The 21,987-nt window shown below is 39.4% G+C and overlaps 1 protein-coding gene across 1 annotated transcript in view; it reads left to right on the top strand.

Moving 5' to 3' along the window:
• The first annotated feature begins 308 nt into the window (after nt 1-308).
• Nucleotides 309-21,987, top strand: part of ZNF608 (zinc finger protein 608) — an 81,897-nt gene continuing 60,218 nt past the window's right edge. Inside the window, exon 1 of the mRNA XM_009284162.2 lies at nt 309-1,223. Within this exon, the coding sequence (XP_009282437.1) occupies nt 336-1,223 (888 nt within the window). The 5' untranslated portion in view covers nt 309-335. The remainder of the gene's footprint in view (nt 1,224-21,987) is intronic.

Below are 21,987 nucleotides of genomic sequence, written 5' to 3'. Positions count from 1 at the left end.
TTAAAGATGCTCACTATAAAAGCATCACGGCCATTGCCTCCGGTTTAACAAACTTAAGAAAAAGATGTGGCAAGGGTGAATGATTTCACTCCCCCTCCCTTGCCCCTTTTTATTAGTCTTATTATATTCTGGTAACACCCAGACAAGAAATATTCAACTTTTCCCTTCCTCACAGGACAAGGTGGACGTGGACTGCAGGTTGTGAACCTAGACACACCTGGGGGAGGAAGAGAAGAAGAGTTGAACTTAAGAGAGCCCAACGGAGATAAACGAATGTCCCCACATCTCCAAAGGAAAGTTCATCGGATTTTTACTCTAGAGATCTCATCTTCAGGATGTCATTGAACACTTCCACTGCAGGAAAAGGTGTGGATCCAAACACGGTTGACACTTACGACAGTGGCGATGATTGGGAAATCGGTGTTGGGAATTTAATAATCGATTTGGACGCCGATTTGGAGAAGGACAGACAGAAATTTGAGATGAATAATTCTACTAATACCACCAGCAGCAGCAACACCAGCTCCAAGGATTGCGGGGGTCTGGCTTCCAGTGGGGCTAATGCTACCTCAGCCTTAGCTGATGGTCTAAAATTTGCTTCTGTTCAGCCCTCTGCTCCCCAGGGGAATTCCTCTCACAAAGAGACTAGCAAATCAAAAGTGAAAAGGAGTAAAACTTCTAAGGATGCTAATAAATCTCTGCCTTCTGCTGCCTTGTATGGGATTCCTGAGATCAGCAGTGCTGGCAAGAGGCAGGAAGTCCAAGGGCGCCCTGGAGAGGCAACTGGCATGAATTCAGCACTGGGTCAAAGCGTGAGCAGTAACCCAAACGGCAATAATAACAGCACCAGCAACAACACCACCATTGCCTCTTGTGGGAAAAACAAAGAGGAGAAACCAGGTAAAGCCCCGGGCAGCAGAGGCTCCAAGCGGGATAAGGATGCGGGAAAATCCAGGAAGGACAAGCAGCATGACCTGCAGCAGGGCCACCCCAATGGCAGTGGGGGTGGCAGCAGCCAAGCTCCCCCCGGGCATCTCTATGGCTTCGGGGCCAAGGGAGGCGGTGGTGGAAGCAGCAGCCCCTTCCACAGCACCTCCTCTGCTGTGGGGGAGGTGAGCAAAAGTACCCCGGATTCAGGGTTAATGGGGAACTCTATTTTGGTAAAGAAGGAAGAGGAGGAGGAGGAGAACCACAGGCGAATCAAGAAATTGAAAACAGAAAAGGTAGGACAAAGCTCCTTTCCACCTCTTTATCTTCTGTGTCTCCCTGTGTCTATAATAAATGTCCCACAACTGTGTGTTTGGCTCCTGTGTCCTCTCTGCTGTATATTTGTGACACGCATCTGTTCTTCCTCTTTCTCTTAAAAAAAAAAAAAAGAAACAACCCCGAGACCTCTTCCCTAGACAGAAGACACCATGTTTTGAGTGTGCTGCTCTTCCTTATGATTTCCCCTCCCTGTCCTCAGACCTGGAGAATGTTTCTGTTTTGTCTGTTCCTTCTGATCGCACTCGCCGAGAAGGAGAAACCCCGAGATGACCCTCACTGAGCTGTCCCCGGTTTTAGCAGAGAGCAGCAGTGTTGGTACCAGTGGGATGGCACGTGTTTGCAGGCTAGAGGTCTGTGTGTTTTCCTGGGGGGGTGCGTAGCTCAGTCTCCAGGAGCAGCAGGTCTTGTGTGTGCTGACACTTTTCCACAACACTGGCAGGCCATTCCTCTTCCAAAGCCTAAAGGGACTTCTCTCCCTTCTCCTCTGACCCGCTGCCTGGAGATGAGATTGTGCTTGGGGGGGAAAACAGGACACATCAGCAGAGACCAGGGCTCCGCCGTTGCGCTTCGTGGAGATGCAGGATGCTCATCGTACTGCGGGCTCCTGTGGTACAGCAGCCCAGAGGCCCCAGAAGCTGGTGTGGAGGACGGGAAGGAGCCAGCAGACAGGCGGTGCCTCTCGTCTTCCTGGAAGGAGGAGGCTGGGAGGAGGGGAATGCACCTTGTGCTGAGATGCGTGTGTGCCAAACAGCTTTCGGAACAGAGGGGAGCAGTTTGTCTCCTGTCTGGGGGAGCTTTCCTATCTGAGCCCTGCTGGCTCTTGGATGCGAACTACTCGTTTGTTGAGTGGTTGAAATGTATGAAAGAAATCAGATGGGGGTGTGTGTTTTTCTTCCTTTCTATTACGTTATGAAGGATGCTTTCTGCAAGAATAGATGGCCACGGCTCTATTCTTTGGGTAGGGTGGAGGAAGAGCTTGGCTTTTGTTAACTGCTGGTTCAAGGAGGTTCTGGTGTCGGCAGGAATTGTTCTGTCCATAGGGCAGAAGGCGTCTTCTGGGGGACCTGAGGGCGAGTGTTGGCCCGGGATTACAAGTCCGATGAATTCTACAGGTTGTTAAACAAAGATAACCTGGTCTGCCTGAAAAATAAAGCAAACCAACACCCCCCCAAATGAACAATCTCAGGGTGTTAGATTGTGACTTTATTGTCAGCTGTTGGTCTTAAATTACCTGCTTTTACAACTTCCCGGGGTGAATGTTCAGCAATGGGAAAACTTTCGGGTTGGTGTTAACTGTATGGTCTGCAAGTGTCTGGGAGGGCTGAAGGTCTCAGGGAAAAGTTCTGTCTTTTTACGACTCGCTACTGGCTTTTTTGTATTTTGGTCATGTTGAAGTTTTTGTAATATTTAAGTCGACTGGAGGATTAGATTTGGGTGTTTGTGACATAAGGTATTTGTTAAAACTGGAAGATAATTTCAAGGGCTTCTGTTCAAGGCAAGGAACAAATTAGATTTCATATTGTATGCATATTGTTGCTTTTAAGATAGCATATCTACGGATGAATTTGAATGAGCCTTGTGACCTTTTCTAAATGCAGATGAGAAAACCAGATTGCTGTAATTCATGTGTATATGTTTGCGCTTTGATTTATCAAAGTCCTGTTCGTGGTGGAAAGGTGTCCTAAAATCTCATGGTCTCTTTATTAACTTAGTACAGTAGGCATTTACTTGTGTTGCCAATAGTCTTCAAATTGCAGTTCTCTAATCTGTTTTAACTATCTAGATAAATTGCCCTAATCCGGTCTTCACAATGGCTGTGGTTAAAGAGTCAGAGCCATTTGATTGGATTCAGTGGCTGCCTGGAATGTGGGAGGTACTGCCCTTTTGCAACCCCCTTAGCCTTTTAATCTCTCAGCCAAATGTTCACATTCAACAATTTTGTTTAGCTGGCAATCTGAACATTTCAGTATCTCAAAGGCTGCTGTCATGGCAACAGAGATTGGAGGGTGGTGTGATTTCTCCCGTTTTTGTGTTCTTTTCACTCTGTAGTCATACAGGAAATTGTATGAAGAATCCATATACATGCGAGTAATCTTACGTGCAATGTAAATTGGATGGCATGCAAATTCAGAGCAAACATGTATGGAGTGGCTTAGAGCCGGTGGTACACTTTGTGTTGTAGTTGTTGCTCCAGGAGGAGGTTTGGAGCTTGCATTTCCAGTAACAGCCACTGCTGTTGGCACACACCGACCTTAATACAGGCTTCGCACATTAGAGTCGTGCAGTGTTGGCCATTGTCTGGCTTAATAGTGTGCTTGCTTGCTGTCTTAAATAACATCCCTTAGTATTTCTCTTCCCAAAGAATGTTCCCTTCTAGACATACAATAATAATAAAGCTCGTTGCTGACAATGGTTGCAACCTTAAGCCCAGCCTGTGGTACTATTAGTGAAACTTAAGTGTTTTATGTTTGTTGTTCTGGCTTTTTTCCCAAATGTTTAATAATCATTAGAAAGATTTTTTTTTAAGGGTTTTAGATTCGTTAAGTGTTCTTGCTTTGACTGTTTATACACTACAACACATATGCTGTACGTGCACAAAGCACCTTGTGTCTGTAGATAAATATATAATTTTCAAGCCTGCATGTTAAAATCAATTTCCAGTTATCTTAATGTTGTGAAAGACATGTCTCAAGAATTTGGATGTTTCCTCTTAGATACAAATGAGTTCATGCCTGTTGATTCAAAATCTACAGGTTTTTGTATGTAGTGTGGAATATAATACTGCATTTTTTTACTATTTGTGAAAAGCTTGGAGCAGATTCCCAGGAGTTGTAGTCACTGTTTAGCTTTCACAGCATGCTTCAATGTCTATTTTTGGTCTATTTATTCTGTTTCCTTGCTGCAGAAAGTCATGTAAAACATGATAAATTGGATCTTATGAAGCCTAATTAAATCAATGACTGTGTTCTGCTGGTTCTTTTATGCAGAAACCGCAAGTATGTTGTAAAAGTCGCCACTCCCCTAATATGTGGATAAAGTCAAAGTATGCTGTAATTCTAAGATGTTTGAGCTATATTCGTGCAGCCCATTTTGTGGTTAAGCCACCAGTGACATGTCTGAATAAGTAGCTTTGACAGGTAGGCTAACCACTCCTAAGATTTTTGGTGTTAAAACCTGTCTCTATTTTCCATTTCTTATCCATACTGTTTTTAGCACAGTTAGTGACTGTTTGTCACTCTTCATCTGTTTTAGCTAAGTTTTTTGTATTTTTAACCACTGTTACATTGAAAAGTGTTCAGAGTATCTAGAAGAATTTGCTTTGTGTGGGTTGCAGGGAGATTCTGGGATTCAAACAGTCACAATTTACTCTGAGATATGGGAAAATTGTATTTGGCATGTGAAAATCAGTATGTTTACATGAAGACAATACAGAAGATACAAAGCTGTAATCAGAGGTGTCTGGTTGCAGTTTTTAAATGAATCAGTCTAGTGATACTCCAGGATTGAATTTTTCTCTTGTATTAGCTTATTGCTTCTCATTAAGACTGCATTTCACATCTGAAAGTTGTCTTCAGCAAATTAACATGTTGGCTGGTATTGTTTATTTTATCTTCACTGCTTTTTTTTATAGCGGGATTGAGGGTGTTTTACACTTCATCAGGAAACTCTGTGTGCATTTTACCTATTGATGTAAATCATTTAAGTACATGCTTTGATTAATGATGTTATGGAGATATGCTTTTCATGTACTTTTCTCGCTGGCCTTGGGTGTAGTTTATTCACTGTGAAATAAAAGGGCAGGGAGGTCACTTGCTGTAATTAAAGAACAAAGTCTATTGTTGTTTGACAGCAAACTGTTTTGAAAGCTACATAAGGGATTTAGCTGTTAAAAACATTGATAACTATGGGTGTCTAACAATAAGCACAGCTCAAGGTTCTTAAAGTTCTGTAGTGCTGTCTAGTAGTGTGACGGTGCCTTTTGAGCTGGGTGAAGAGGTGTTGCCCTTTGGCCGAGGAAAGCTTTCCGTGTGAACCTGCTGACCTCTGCCAATATGTATGACCAGATCTGCTATTGAATTCCTGTGCAAAGCAAGAGTTAGCATAGCACAACGGAGGCTGGTCTAGAACTTTTATAAAATAAAGTAGGGAAGCTGATAACCTTATTTGGAACTACTGGAAAAGTATTTCACTTTGGGCATTGGTAATTTTACAATTTTAATAACTTCATAAATACACAGTAAAAAGGAAAGGATTGATTGTCCAGATGTCATGAGGTTAACCACGTTCTCCATGTTAAAGGGCTTTGCTGCAAGACTGTTTTAATTATAGCTATATAAAGACTTGTTTTTCCAAAGTAGCATTTTATAGTCCAATAAATGAAATGTATGTTAAAAGTGCTAAGCAAAATCTCCCGTAACCATAGAGGTGTAAGTTTTCCTCACTTATCCTTGTAAGTAGCAGCTCCTCGCTCCGGGAAAGCCAATACTCAATAAATTAGAAAGCTCGCATGAATTATGTGACTAAAGTACAGTAGTTGAGGTCTTACTTAGCCAAGTTTTGCAAACTTCATGTGTCTGTCTTCTGCGTTCTCTTTTGTCGTGTTTTATGCAGAGTAATGTAGAAAGAATTACATAAAAATCGCTATACATGTTATTTTATATAATCACCTTGTGGTTATTCTTGACAATACTTGTAAGCGAACTGTTAGAGTTAGAGTAATACATCTAGAAAGTCTTTTGAAATGGGGGGGGGGGGGGGGGGGGGGGGGGGGGGGGGGAACTTTAGCAAGCTCTTATCAGTCACCTAATTGGATATGATAAAACCATTGAGTAAAATTTTCCATGCAGAGACTTTTCTGCTCTTCAGAGAAGTGTTCTAGAATTGTTGATGGGGGAAAATTACTCTTTTAAAGATAACTTAAGTTCTGAACTGTTAGGCAATGAGATTCTTGGCTGCAGCCTACGAGCCCTGGATAAAACGCCATCCGGCCTTTGTTTGAGGTCTTTTACTGAAGCTAATGACTGGTCTTGTGCCGCCCTGAGATAAATGACATTATCTCTGAGTGGTCTGACAGGAAACAGACATGTTAATGGTGAAGCTGCGGGGAGGATCTGCTACAGCTCTGACAAAAGAGTAAAGCTTGGACCCCTGGTTGTGATCATTAACACATAATGCATTCCAGCTTCTCCTGCCAGGGCCTTGATAATTGGAAAGCTATTTTATCGATAACAATGTAAATCATAAATCTGAAATGTGCAGTTTTTCTTGCATGCTAAAACTCGTGCCTTTTTTTTTTATTTTTTTTGCATAAGAATTGAACGATCTGGTTTTTAAAGGGTATCATCTGTAGGCTCTGTAGTACTGATGTTTGTGGGAGATTCTGTGGCCTGCTTTGTTAATTGGATACATCCTTTGCATGTTGAATGCAGATTCCCCTTTATTTGCTGTGTGTTATCCGTGTGATTTGCATTGGTAAAGGTAGGCTAAATGCTGTTACTTCAGTGAGAGCAGGCCTTGTCCTGTGCTTGCTTTGTAAACAGGTGTATTCAAAAAAACCCAACAATCCACAACAACGAAAATGATGTTCTCTTAGATAAGACTGTTGAGAGTAGGTGGCAGGGTGGAACATCATAGTATGACATTGTAGAGGGCTAACACAGATCTGCTTCTGATTCTCCCTCGTGCTGCTTTGCTATATATGCCAAAAAATCCACCAGCATGTTCTGTACCTGCTGGCCTGATGCACTTTCTAAATTTGCTATGGTCTCCATGGTCAGTAACTGGATCTCAGAACACTTGTGTATGTCCTGCTAACTACCCAGGCCATCTCAAGACTGTTCCAGGTGCGAGCGAGATTGCATGCATCCACTTGTTAAAATCCATTGGGCAGGTAGGAGAGCAGGTGTCTGAGAGATCCCCAAAAAGGTGTCAGGTGTGAGGATAATAATGAGCATGAGATTATATCCCGGCATCCTTTCTCCCCTCTGAAGCCACTAAGATTACACGTATCTAGGAACCACACATGGGATTAAAGGTCAACAAATATAGTCTGTGAAACAGTAGATGAGAAGACTTGCCTGAAGAGAGGGTATAAAGAAATGGAGTTGGGGGACGTAGGCCAAATATGCTTAGAATTAGAATTTCCTTCAAAATGCCCAGTGTGTCAGCAGTATCTTGACAGCCTATGCATGCTTGTTTACCCCTTGAGCCATGGTCTTGGTTGTAATGCTCTTTTTGAAGCATTCTTTTTACTTATTTAGAGTGAAAGAGTAAAAAAAAACCTGTGTTTCTCCACATCTTACACGGTGTTATTGGTACATGTGGTATCTGAGCACATTTTACAAGCATCATCAGGAATATGTCTCAGAAATACTAACATTTCTGCTGTCAGAAACACCACCTTCTGTTTTGGATAAAGACATATGTATTTTGGATTTCCATCACCTACCCTTGAAAAAAGCTTAGATTACTTCCGCAGCTACTTAGGCAGCTTTGTGTCATTGCCACGTTCTGTATTTCTCAGATATAGTACTCACTTTTTGAATGGCAGGTCAGCTACATGTTCCAGATTTGTTCCATGGTATACAATTGAGATTGCTGAACATAACCAAGTTTTAGAGACTGCCTTTCTCTGAGCTAAGATACTGTGTACAGATGATCCAACAACCAGGTTATTCTTTACGTAATACGGTTAGCACTGTACCAGCTTTATATTGTACTTATATAATGTTCTAACGTACATGGTGATATGTCACTGCATTTCCTGAAAGGCTGGAGAGATTATCTGACTTCTTAATTGTGCTTTATTTCTTAAAACAGAAGTAAATACATCCTCTCATGAGTCCTCAGATAGGATCACACCTGTTGAAGGGCTGGCCATAGTTTTGCTAAAAACTCGTGTTTGTTTTAGTGTGTTTACATGTGAAGGAGTTATTTTTATTTCTTAATAATAATCACAGAAAATACATTGATCTTTTTAAAAAATTCGGTCTGTACATAACATTCCCTGCTGGGTGAAAGACAGCAAAATGCTGTTCCATGAAAATTTCTGATGATGATATAATTACAAAAAGTAAAGAGCTTTTGAAAATTTAGAAAACTTTGTTTGTATTTCTTTTTTTTCTTTTCAATTTTATGACCTTTTTTTCTTTTACCCTTTTTGCACCAGAATGTTTCTGCCCAGTGGAGCTCTTCCGTGGTGCAGTGTTTCGCCAAAGCGAATAATAATACAAGCTATCATTTTTTAATTTGCTTAAAAATATGTTTGAAATGAGATAATTTGAATAAAGATAATTACCAGTTTTCATAGCAGGACTTGAGGGGTTTTCTGAAAATGAGATTTTAAATCACAAGATTTTTATTTTTATTTTAATTATTATTACATTCTTGAATTAAAACTACAATTTACTGCAGGCTATGAGTAGCCATTTTGGCAAATATTAAGATCAGACTATGACTTTTGGTTGTGCTGTAGCCAGGGTTTCAGTAAGCATCTCTATTGCATTTTCTCTTTTAATTCTGACTAAATGATCTTGGCAATTGGAACAAAGCCTTCACATTTGAATGAAAGGTTGTAAACCTATTCAGAGTGACTTGACTGACAAGCAAGTTCTTTGTAATTTTTTCTTTCCCTTTTTGGAAAAAGCTGAGAGAAAATTCAAGGGGGTGGGAATAGGTAGTTTCCTCTGATTTGCATGTTTCCCCTGTTTGCATGGACATGTACATGTACATAATACATATGCTTATATATAAGACTACTTGATTAAACAACTTAAGTGAGCACATAGGGTAAGTTGCATGCAATGAAATAGGACTGATGACTGTATATGTAGGTTTTCCAGCTCTAGGGTAGCTATGGTGTTGATTAAATTTTCTGAAATCTTAAGCCAACGCTGCAAGTAAAGAAGTTGCATTTTAGTGACAGAAGTTTATAATATGTCTGCTTTTCCTGTAAGTTGGCAAATACTGCTAAATCTGAAAATGAAGGGATCAACTTTTCTAGCACCTACCTGTCGCGTCCACTGAGGCTATTCCGATCAAAGCCATTGGGAATCAAATGTGAAGCTCTTTGTTTCAGTAATTTTGAAGTGAAGACATGCTATGTTGAATTGTATGTCCTTTATGATAAATCCTCCTCAACCATTTTGACTTACTGATCAAATACCGAACATTTGGTTCCCTTATCTTCTCCCATCTTCCTCTCCCAGTTTTTGAGTCTTCCTAGCCTAGATCTTATTCCTGGGCACAAACCCAGCTTGGTTGAGGTGTTTCTGTCTCCTGAGAATCTCCACCAAATAGTAACGTAAGAAAAATGTCCTCATGGGGATGTTTGAAGCATTTGCCAATAGTGGCATGTGAATGCAGTTTTTTCAGTCAAAAGAGCAAACTAAAATCTATTGATTGTGGTTACTTGGTGTTTTCAAAACACTGGTATTCTAGCTGTTGAATTGTCTTGTCATGTTAACCAGGAAGCAGATGGCATTATGCCACAGTGGTGTATTTTTACTTAAAGGAACTTTAGAGGTTTTGATGTGTTTTCTTTTCCTCTTATTTCCCTGATGGCTTCTTTTTATTGAAGAGTAACATGAGGAGACCTGGTAGCAATTTTATTGCTTTCCCATAACAGTTTGGAATAATAGCTTGGTCTTTGGTTGCCAGTCAAGTTTCTACGAGTCAGCTTCATTCTGTTTTTTATCATGTGGCAGTGGAATATAAAAAGTATATGTTTGTAGTTTGCCCTCAGAAACTGGCTCATTTTTTCATGCTTCAATTAGCAACAGAAGACTAAGCTCCAATTGGTCACACTTTTGTAAACTACTAGAGCTCGCTTTCTTCATTCTGATAAAAGAAAGCACGAAGTTTAGTCTCAGTTTCCCAGGAAAATTTGAGGCACATCTGGCGTCTTTAAGTGTGCACTAGACAGTTTGATTCTGCACACATTTAGTCATTTGCATTAGCAACTGAATCAAGTCAGGGGTTTTGTTGAGTCCATCCCCCACCCACCCCCAACATAAATTCACAGTACTCAAATGCCACCTTTATTGATGAATTTCAGTGATGCTGTACTGAACTACAGTAGAGGTGTCTGTTACGTAAGCATAGATTTTTATAGTTTTCACTGCTTCCCTCAACCAGTAAGAAGAGTGAAAAGCAACTTGTAATCTCCTTTCTCATCGTGTGTAGGGCCAGACCAAATTATTTTTGGATTTCCTGTCACCTCCTTGGCTGATTTCTGTCGATGGCTTATGTTAAAAGCAAGAATAATGTTTGAATTGGAAGGGTTTGGTCTTTGGGTTTTCATTCTTTGTGGAGAGCTGTTTATTTGTGTGTGGTTCACCACACTACATGGATAGTACTATCAAGTCTGTGCTTTATTATAGGCTTACAGCAGTGGAGTTAATGGCAGTAGTTGAATTCATGTTCTTGCCAAGTCTTCCTTTTTGAAGGAGGGAAATGAAACTAGATCTGTATCTCTGCGACAAAAGGTAACAGTTAGAAGCGAATACAATTAGAAATGGACCTCATTACTCAGTTGAACTTTGTTTTGCTGCTATGAGTTTTAAATCTGATTTAGTAAACGTCCAGGGAGTTGTTTAGTCAGGTTGCACTGACAATAAGGATCTAATATTCCAGGAGTATTCTGGATATATTGAACACATTTGACATAAAGTTTTACTGGTTAATTTTTGCCCTGGGTTTAACGTAAGGCAGTGTGTGTTGAATTGCACTGGAGTTCTGGAATTTGAAGGAAAAATACTGCTGCAGTTTGAGAACAATGAAGGTGTTTTTTCCACACCCAGTGTTACTAAAAAACTAAATTCATCTTCTTATCCACTTCAGCCAGTAGTAAGGTGCAGTGTCATGTAATGGTGTTACTAGTTGCTGTTTAAGGACAGGATTGTATACGTGTATGTGTGTATGTATATCTATACATATACATACGGGGGAGGTGTAGATGTATATAAGTGTGTGTGTATATATACACACGCACATACACACAGAAAAAAGAGCTGCTACTGTTTTATAAATACAGCAACTGAGTTTTGGCTAATAGTCTGTATTTACATTTCATGTCCAGATCCTTTAACAATCTTTCCTGTGATGCGGCACCAGATGCCAAACAGTGAAGGAGAAAGGTAGCAGCTGTTTCCATTACAGCATTGGTACATTAGCCTCTACACTTTATTTTCATTTTTATATTCCCCTCCAACCTTTCCTAATCACCCTCTAAAAAGGATTTTTTCCTCCTGCCTCTGATTTATCTGTCTGCAGGGTTCTGTGTTATTCTTAGCTTTAAAATTATAAAATCTGTGTGATTTTTTTTTGTTTGTTTGTTTCTCTTAAGCGCTTAATGCTTTGACTCTTGCTCACAGTGAGCAAGGGCTTACAGCCCTTTGTTAACTCAAGTAAATAGTTCATTGCATTATGTCTGTGTAAGCCCTGCTTGATATGAGTCCAGGTTACAAAACAGGGCCCAGTATGACCAATTTGATCGTTCTTGTAACAACTTGAGCCACTGTATGATTTATATTTTTTTGCACACCGCCTGAATAGTGTTTTTTTCGTTCTTACTCTTTCCTTCACCATCTCTCTGAAATGATAGTTTCATGGCTGTATGCTGTTATTGCTGAGATATGACTGAAAACTGCATGCAGTACAGTGAAGCACATTCATTTTCATCTAGTACCCGTTTATTGCCTTGAGCACTGTAAATCTGTCAGCTCTTCACGATGCTTTCACCTCTTTCTTCATTTGCTCCAGCTTCTAGTTTGACAATGTTCCCCTGAGGCAGAATTCTAATCTGCTTCCAATTAGTTGCAAAATGTGACTCAAATTTCCACATTATGGCTGCTGTTTTACTTGCACACACAAATCTAGAAACAAATTAATGCTCTTGAATATTTATTTTTGAGCCTTCAGATTTACTCTGGGTGGAAAAGTTGCCAACTATTTTCAAACTACTTCCAAGATTTAAATTTTTCCTCAAACTGTAATACTTACTACAGGTTTAAAATGCCTCTTACTGCTTAATTTTTACAAAACCTTTTCAGCTGGTCGGTTATTATTGAAGATACATAGCATATGGATAAATTCGAAAAATGAACAATACTTATAATTAAGGTTGAAATTTGGTTGTGATTGCCAGATCAGGATATGAGGCATTTCTTTTCTGCAGGCCTAGCACAACTTTTTTTTTTTTTTTAACCTTTAAGTACCTTTTCAGGACGAACATACTTATCTGTCACCTGTCTGCCTGCCACCTATTATCTGCAACTCCAGAAGTTGTCATTTGGCTGGGAGGAGGGAGGGAGAGTCTTATTTGGTCTTTGGTGGGTCTTAATAGGTACAGCTAATTAAAATCTGTTTGTGTGTGTCCCTTTGTATGTGTCTGTACTTGTGTGTGCATGCATATACATGAGTACATGGTATGTGTACGTTTAAAATATTTTATATACATTGAGTTTTCAGGATTCTCCTGTAGTGTTCATATTCCTATGAGCAGTTGCAGTAGGACTGTGGCCTTTACTGTTGTATTCATTGGGGAAGAAGTGAAATTTTGAGTGGTAAGTGTGGAAATCTAGACTAAAACACTGTGGAGAGGACTGGAAGCTAAACTCAAGTGGGACTCTGAACTTTAGTCCTTGTTCAGGCAAAACTGGCATCAGAGGCTCCGTGACAATTCTGCTTTATTGCCCATCCACCTCAATGCCTTATGTCTGTAGTTGCCTATATGGAGAAACACAGTGTATTTAATTCAAATATACCAGTAGCTAAATTTATAGGTGCAAATCTTTAGTGGAGCTTAGCACTCTGCAGCTTGGCAGATTGATGTCAGCAGCCGTAATAGACTTTAAAAAGGCTTGCAGGATTTCATTGAAAGTACATTGCTGAAGTTGATATTGCTAAGTACCTGTCATTTCTAAATGAGATTTACACCTGTAAATTTAGCTTTTCATTTACAATAATTCACTTATTTATAGACACATTTTAAAAAATATTTCCTTGTCTTTACTGTCCCACATTGAGGTGGTAGCCTGCTTGCCCTATGTTGTATGTATAAACAGCTGAATGAAGGCGAACACACACATGCTGTGTTTCGGTTCATAGTCCCTGAGAACTTATTTTCCACCAAGAACAAAAATGTAAAAATAGAGATAAAGGAAAATGACCTTGATGTGGTTTTGTTTTCTCTTGGGTCATGTGTGACTCTCTAACTGCAGACATGAGAAACTTAACATGTTATTTATTTCTCTAAAGGTTTCGCTTACTCTAGTAGACTCCTGTGATTCACAACATCATTTTATAAGGAAACAATATTTGCAAACATTGTGAAATGCTGCAGCAGCATGGCATTTTTTTTTCCTTGTACAACTTCAAAGTCTTTGAGGTTCAGCTCTCTAGCCATGGTGGATTGCAGTTCCTGGGATTGTCAGTTGTTGAGAAAAAACTACACAGACAATTAAAATTGGAGTGAAATGCATGTGTTTGTAGCTTACAATAACTGATTTAAAGACATCCGGAGTGTTTAACCAGGCGAGCACATAACAAAATACCCCCACACATCCACATGTATGTGTACACACACACACACGCAACCACACATTATTAATTTTTCAGGCAAAAGCCACAGTGCTTCAGAGAAGCATTAAATGCTTTTGTTGATAGCTTATAGTTTTATAAACTCTAAATCAGCTTATTGCCTTTTAACCAGCACTAAATAATAGAAGAACCTATGAGCCTCCACACTGGACAGCAGCCAAGCAGCCAAAGAAAGAAAGAAAAAACCCAAACCAAAACAAAACCCCCAAAACCTGAATGGTTTAATTGTAGAGCAAATCATTTGTTTACAGATTAAGACCTATTTGGTAGCCAAATCCTATGGACAAGGAGGTGAAAGAATGAGGCACTAAGTTACAGGAAATGAGCTTTATATTTTGTGACTAAGTCCTGCTATTTTTGTCTCCTCCTAAAGAAGAGGAGGCAAGGAAAAAATGAATTGTTTAACAGCAAAGACTGCTGAGCGAAGTGCACATATTAAGTAGGAACAAAAGGGTGGGAGAAGGGAAGTGTTGGTGTGCTTTGCACTGACAGGAACCTGACAACTGGAGCTGCTTCCAGCTAAGGGGCACCAGTCGGTGGCAAGAAGAGCTGCCCTATTCTGTTTTCTGTCTGAATGGGGTGGGGGAGAAATGCCTCTGTTAATGTGAGCAAACATAATACATTTTCTTGAACCTCTCTCCCTGAAGTGCAGTTTGGCTTGCTCACAAGACCTTTTCCCCCTTCTTTTTTTCCTCTGTCTTTTTCTCCTCTCTCTTTTTTAAGAGCAAGTTTTTTAAATGGGCCTTTGTTTCAGTATCATAATTAATTAGTTGACAGTTCAAATGGTTAAGAAGTGCTTGTGGTTCCTGCTTTATTGTTGTACAACATTTTTTTAAAGACCCACTTACTGGTGGCCTGTAAATTTGAAGATATCATTTTCATGAGTCATTGGTTTAAAGATCAAAGTCAAGAAAGCATTATAGCAGAAGTGGAGTAACCTCTACAGTAAAGGTTGTTTAAGCTTCTTCATTTGAACCTCTTCTTTTTCAGTAATTTATAGCCTTTCAAAACTTTTACCTTTTGAGTTGAATTTTCTGTGACTTCTTTACTGTAATTTCCCCACTATCACCACTGTGAAAATGAATTTACAAAGTCTGAATAAGGAAAATGTACATTAAGGGGAAAAAAAAGTCCTGGAAAAGAAAGCATTTTATTTATAAAGAACATTGCTGCTGCCAGTAGCTTGGTAGGCAAAGCCTTCTTGGAAAATGTGTCATGATTGTTTGTGTGAAAATTGGCTTTGATTTGATCAGATTATGAATCTTCTGAGAAATATGTTTGGCCTATGTAAAACTGGCTATAAATATTCCATTTTCCATCTTCAGTGGCCATAGTAACTTTGCATAAGAGAGGGAGTAGGCATAGGTGGGTTTGGCAAGTTGTGTCTGGTCATCTGAAGTCATTATAAAATATGCTTTAGTTTGATCCCCTTTAACTTATAATAAAATGGACATTGAGTTTCTTATCCCTTTGACTAGTGGCAAGTTTATGTAAAGAAAAATCAAAAGATGCACAAGAAAAAGAACTTGTCAGTTGTTCATATTTTAAATCCAGTACAGGAATAGGGAAGTTTTTAGTGTACATTATATTGTATAGTTTCCGTAAGGGGACAGGAAAAAAGTTCATGAGCTTCAAGTGGGGCTTTTTAAGAGCTTAGTAATGCTATGTGTTGTTTCTTTTCATGCTGCTTGATTGAAATTTACTGACAGTATATAAAATGTTACTCTCTGCTTATGTATAAACAAACATAGAGCATTGCCGGTAGCTTGTGCTATTAAAAATACTACTCTCTAAAACTGTAGTCCACTAAGCAAGTAACCCTAACAACAGTATTCTTCTTAATAAAGTGTATTTTTCTTTATATTGTTTCCGCTGTATTTCCTTATCCAGAGAATGATAGTACATGGTGCAGTGCATGTAGCTGTGTTCCCACGTAATAGGCCACTTCACCCATTGCATTTAGAGGCAGAATCTGGTTGCTTTGAAATGAGTAGCAACATTAGCAATAACATCTCTGCAAGGAGAATGCTGCCTTGAAAGTTATGCAAGAATGGGGTCTCTTATATGCAGTCTAGTTATATGCATATTTGTGTACATTTATGTCCCTTCGTTTTCTCCCTAGGCAGTGAAATGACTGTTTCCATTGGAACATTAAACCAGTCTGTTATCTGATATCTATTTGGTAAAATGAGCATTGACATCATATTTTAAATGCTCGAAAGCAGTGTTCTAAGTGACCCTTAAAGAACTTTACATTATGTTCTGATATTGTGATTTTGTTCACATTTTACTTTAGAACTTGTATAATGTGACTGGCAGAGATACTAAACCAGTCTGTAATAGGAAATTTGCAATAGGAAATTTTAAGGGACAGCCTCTGTGTGGTAATATTTTTTTTGCATCTACTTACAAGTATATAATTTTATTGTTGTTACTGCTTCTAACAGATACATGGATGTTAACCTGTCACACTGCAGGTTAAAAATGATAGCATTGAAATAATGGGTGAAGTTTCATAAATTCTCAAGACAAAATTATTCTTTTTTTGTGGGTATGTGAGGCTTAACTTTCAGTAGACAAATTCACTCCAGGCTGTCTTCCACTTTTGATCAAAGTAGTGAGGTAAATAATAGAAAGTTAAGGGTTTTCTTTATCAGTAGTACCGTATCTGAATGCTTGATAAACTTAATGAACTTCTCTGTCTGCTTGGTAGAGTAAAAAACAATAATTAAGCAATGTTGCCCTGAATGTGGGCCTCAGTAAATTAAAACAGAAATCTGCATTCTAAATCAACCATTTAAGACCAAGAAATTATTTAATTTCAGGATTTCAGGAAATTTGATACAGGCTTAGTTTGATTTTTTTCGTTGTTGTTGTTGTACTGGAAGCCAAGGGGCTGGTAAAATTCTGAGAAAAAGGAAGTTGCTGACATGATTTTAACTCACTAAGATAAAAATAGCTCTGGATAATATTTATGGTGGCATAAGAGCTCCTTTTTCTTATAATTATGTTTATAAACTTTTAATTCTTTCAAGAAAAGCCATGCAAATATAGTATTACTTTCAGAACTGAGTGGGGGCTGAGTGGTTTAACCTGCACTAACAAATTTTCAGTATCTTGCAGGAGACAAACCTTTGATAAGTTTAAATACAGAGGTCAGAGTACATTTTTCTCTGTCCTATTTGGCCTGCATTTGTATGGCCCATGGGTGTTTTTGATCTGATCTTGCCTCTTGCACAAAGGAGTCACTGTGTTTACTTTTGTGAATAAAAACCAGCTCCACGGATGAGAAGTGTGACACCTTTGTTGTTCATTCTCATACTTTCAGTATTTTCAGTGTTTTGACTTAGAGAAGGTCATCCGATCTGCAAACTGAAAGTGTACCACGTTTTCCAGGTAATTAGGCTAATTTGTTTTAGTCGTTACTGAATTTGTAAAGCATTCGCTGAGAGACCAGGCTATGAGCAGGGAGGAAATATTAGTTACTATGAGATTAATTGAATCTCCTTTTAAATTACAGCTTCATTTAAAAATAAACTCGTAGCCCACTTTAGAGTTGGATTACTGCATTCATGGGTTTGGGGTATGAGAGCAAAGCGTCATTACAAGTCTTTTGAGTAGGGAAACATAATTTCTTTGGTTTGGTTTAAGTCAGGCTGCACTTAGAGGAACCAGTACCTCCAAGACTAACTCTTGTTAGAGCACTACAGAAATTGTTTGGTGTCTTTGTGGTATTGCCAGTCTGGAAGTGGGCTGTGGTAAATCTTGTTTTCTTGATTTCTGGACACAAAAGGTCACATTTTTGCTCAGTTCTCTCACAAAAGGTTTTGCACAGCTCTCTTACAAGAGAGTGTCTGGAAGTGTCTTGGCTGTACTGTATGTAGTCTTTGCATCTGGATGTGTAGCAAAGCTCTATCTGTGAAACGGGTGTGAATGGAGCAGTGCCAGGACAAAATTGGTAGCTGGCTGCCAGAGCATGCCTCAGCCTGCAGGTATCGGTGGAACAGTTTTGTTAGGTTTCTGAAAATGAAACTCGAGCTGTAATCCCATGTGGGGTTCTAGCGGCACCTACCCAGAATACTATCAATACTCATCGCTGATGAGTACTTTCTTATTTTCCCTTTTATACAAGGTGGGCCATTCCATAGCCTGCTTCTGTAAAAAAAAAAAACCCAAAACAAACCAAAAACAAAAACCCAAAATGCCAGGTGATCACAGTAGTGTGCTTTTTCTAACCCAGTATCCAACTTGGCTGGGATGAAAGGTGGGGTTACATGGGCAATGTGGAGGGAAAGGCAGTGATCTCCAGAATAGGCGAGGTGGGGCTGGTGATGAGTAGCATACCCTTGTTTCAATTAGCTCAGTTGCAGCTGTAACAAGACATGTGACTCCAGCCTAAATGTATTGAGTTTATTTAGGCATTCAGACTGACATTTGCAATCTCATGCTTAACCAGAGCAATTTATTAAAAAAAAGTAAAAAATTAAGAGAAATGAGCACTAAAAGTCTTTTTACTTTATTATATCACATTGCCTGCTTTCTTCACGAAGGCCATCACTACTTTATGCATAATTCTTTCTCCTCATTTACACAAGATGAGTGTTTATTCTTAATTTCGCTTGTATTTGTGTGATACAAATTCCCTGCATTTTAATCTCACATTGTAATGCCTTTTTCATTTTTTCCCCTCTTGTGCTATATTCAATGTTAGTCAAAGAGGTGGAATATAGGGAGAAAACTTTCCTCAAGACCCTCCTGTTCATTTGAAAGATCTTATACGTAGTCAAATCTCTGGTTTCCTGGTGTACTCTGTCAGTTTCCCCTGTTGTTTCTGTGGACTTATCAACCGGTTACTGAGGAGATAAAGTTATTTCCAAATTAATAGGAAAATATGTAGTGAAACCACAAAAATGTATATAAGTCTCCAGGGTAAGCTGTGTATCCGGAACAATTCTGTCAGGGCTTTCCTTTTTAAAAAGCTTTCATTACCTGAAGGGATGGTGCCTGTAGAAATCTGATTGCTGAAATCCTTGTCTCCTTTGCTGTCCTGTCTTTTCAAGTCTCCATCTAGACCTCCTCTTTAGCAACATTTGAAACTTCTCATCTGGCTGTCTGGTAGCCAGGTGCTCTGGATGTAGCTAGGAGGAATATCACAGATAGCAAGAAGGACAGGGTTTTCAGGCATAATGGTAGGAGCCAGAACTGAGTCACTTCATGCGAATGAAGCTCACTTAGACAAGATGAAAATTCACCCTTCAGTTCTTCAGGGGAAGCTGTTTTTTGGGGGGGAAGGTTGAGCAACATCTGTCTTCTGGTCATGAGGAGGGATTTTTTTTTTTAATTTCTTTTTTTCCCCCCCTCTGTTTCCATACTTGCCACCAGACTCTGGAAAACACATTTTTTGGAGCTGGCGCAAGACAGGAACAACCTTGTCTTTATGGCACTCCTGAGTGCTAAACCATTCTTTTTGGGATCTTTCATTGGTCCATTGATTGCCCTGTGTACCCAGTGAAGTAGTTAGTGGTAACCTATGGAAATAGGTAACCATACAATTCCTTGTGCAAGTGATATAATTTGATAGATTCTGTGCTTATGTGCAAATCCATGCTGCTAAGGGAGCCAGGTAGTGATGTGACTGTAGAAATGGCATGCTGTTGTTCTGCATTTAAAGCACATCAGCTAGCTTTCTATAAGCTATCCCATGATGAGGAAATAAAAAGCACCTCTTTGGAAAGCAAGAGGCAGCAAGAGAGTGTAAGCCCTCGGTGAGGGAAGGACAGTCTCTTCACTGAGTCTCTGTTGCTCACTTGAGGTTGTGACACAGAGTGACTCATGAATTTTGGCTTTGTCGTCCTTCTGTGGGCCTAGCCAGGTATTGCAAGTGCTATGTTTAAAGCTGAAATGTAGCTTCTCAGTAACCAATATAAATCAACAAACATTCTGTATGAACTCATTCCTCTTAGATGAGTTTTCACAGTGCAGAGGAACCTATGGCAGTAACTAATTACCAAAGGGCTAGTTTTTCCTCAGTACGCCAGCATTTTCATATAGATGCTTATGCTTGTAGTAACTTGGATTTCAAGCTACTTTCATCTCAACAAGAGAAGCCTAAGAAGCACAAGAGATGTATATTGGCTGTTACAGTACTGGGGGCTGAAAGCAAAACACCATCTTTCCTGGTTACAGTTAACCTCTGGTTGAACTCTTGACAGCTTAAACTAGCATCAGCCCCACTTTGCTCTTCTGGAGCTTCTTCTTCTGAATTTGTACATTCAGATACCATGGGAGTTATCATGATGCTGACTGATGCCATTTACAGGGCAGTGGAGGGCTAACTTGCATGACCTGGCCTGAGAGATGTGCTGCAGGTAGTTGTCACAAGAGACAAAGATATTTAATGTATGAGGCAAACAAGCACGGTAATAACTAGAGAGTTTCCAGACTGTTTTACCTTGTCTAACCTAATTACAGATCCAAAGAGTTGTATTAATAAGCCACAGATATGTACTGTGCAGAGATCTACAGTTGCTTCCATACAACTGAGCTTGAAGAAGTGTGCAAAATTGGAGAAAGTATTTTGGTGTGATGGGTGTGGCTGTAAATCTTGTGCATCTAGAAAGTGGAGGCTATCTTTTGGGTTGCCCACAAAATCTGTGACTAATTTAGTGGATATTAACGTTGCCTTTGATTATCAAACAGTTTCAAAGTACGGTGAAATAATGTTTGTTCCCAAGCTGTTAACCTTCTGAAAAGTCACTGTGTATCAGTTAATTAGTGATGTTTATAGGATCAGCGTGTTGTTCAATAAGCAAATTTCCCACGTTAATTAAAACGTGAGTCTTATAATCTTAAAATACAGTTTAAATGACCTTTTAAAATAATGGCTTGTGTGCTACTCCTTGCCACTGTTACAATGAATTAGAAATCAAAATCTAACGAGTATGTTTTCTCTCTAATGAAACTAAATGTGGAGATCTCTTCTCCCTGTGCCGCTGCTGTTACAATCAAGGTGTTGTCAGCATTAAAATTTGAATACCTCCTCCTCCTTAGTCATCACCGCTGAATAAACTCGTTTTTGATTGTAACTTTACAGATTAGCAGTTCCTTACTGCCCATATTGCTCTCCAAAGCACAAGGGTAGCCTAAAATGGCTGCAGATTATGATGTATGGCTGCTCTTGTGAAGCTGCAGCTGTGAATCTCAAAGAGGATGTAACCATGCAGAATCGCTCTTTTAGATGGTCATTAGCGCTGCATAAGTACAAGCCTCTTTTTCAGATAGCATTTATTCTTCACGGTTCTTCTACTAGTATGTGATGGCAATGTCATTTGCCAAGCATTGAATAACAATGGATGTTTTATTGAAGTACAGTATTCTGAACCAGTGCTTTTTTAAGCTGTTTAAGTGCTTAATTTTCGTTTGACTGCTCCTTTTCATGCAAATGTGAGTGTAGCAGAAAAAGCCAATACATCCTCCTCCCTTGTGCTCGTGTGATGTATTGGACTAAGCTGAAGGCTTGTGTGTGGGAGAAGGAAACATAGCTTAATTTGTCAGAGTTATCCACTGGCATCCAATCCTACTCCAGTTTTAGTCGTCTTTCTTCATTTTACTTAGAACAAACACGTGCAAAAAAAGCAGAAAGCTTTCTGTGTGATACTAAGGAAAAAGCGAGCCAAGGAACAGTCTCTTCCTTGCCCCCGAACAGATGGAAGACCAAATTCCAGATTCCTTTTACATGAATGAAAAGAGGAATTAGGTCTAAATATTTCAATGCATGGTTATTTCATTCTTCTTCCAAGGATCTCAAAGCACTTGGAGGCATTACGAGTTCATTTCTGAAGGGCAGATTTTTAATGTGGTTAACACCTACAACTATGGTAAGGTTTTTGAACAGTCTAGCACTTACTTCTGCCATTATGAGAATCTGAGGGAAACCCATGCACCCAGTGTGCTTTGTTCTTTGAACATCTGGCCTCTTGCTTTGATTTGGGAGCTATTTTAAAAATCTGGCATCAGTTCTGGGGTTTAAGTTCTAATTAAATATAGTACACAGTCTGGCCATAAGCTTCACAATACCCAGAGGGAAGGAAGGGCGGGGGGGGGGGGAGGGGAGCAATCTCC

The sequence above is a fragment of the Aptenodytes forsteri genome, unplaced genomic scaffold (genome assembly GCF_000699145.1).
Source record: "Aptenodytes forsteri isolate BGI_AS27 unplaced genomic scaffold, ASM69914v1 Scaffold69, whole genome shotgun sequence".
Lineage (NCBI taxonomy): Eukaryota > Metazoa > Chordata > Aves > Sphenisciformes > Spheniscidae > Aptenodytes > Aptenodytes forsteri.
Note: the sequence above shows the minus strand (reverse complement) of the source record. Positions and strands in the feature narration are given on the sequence as shown.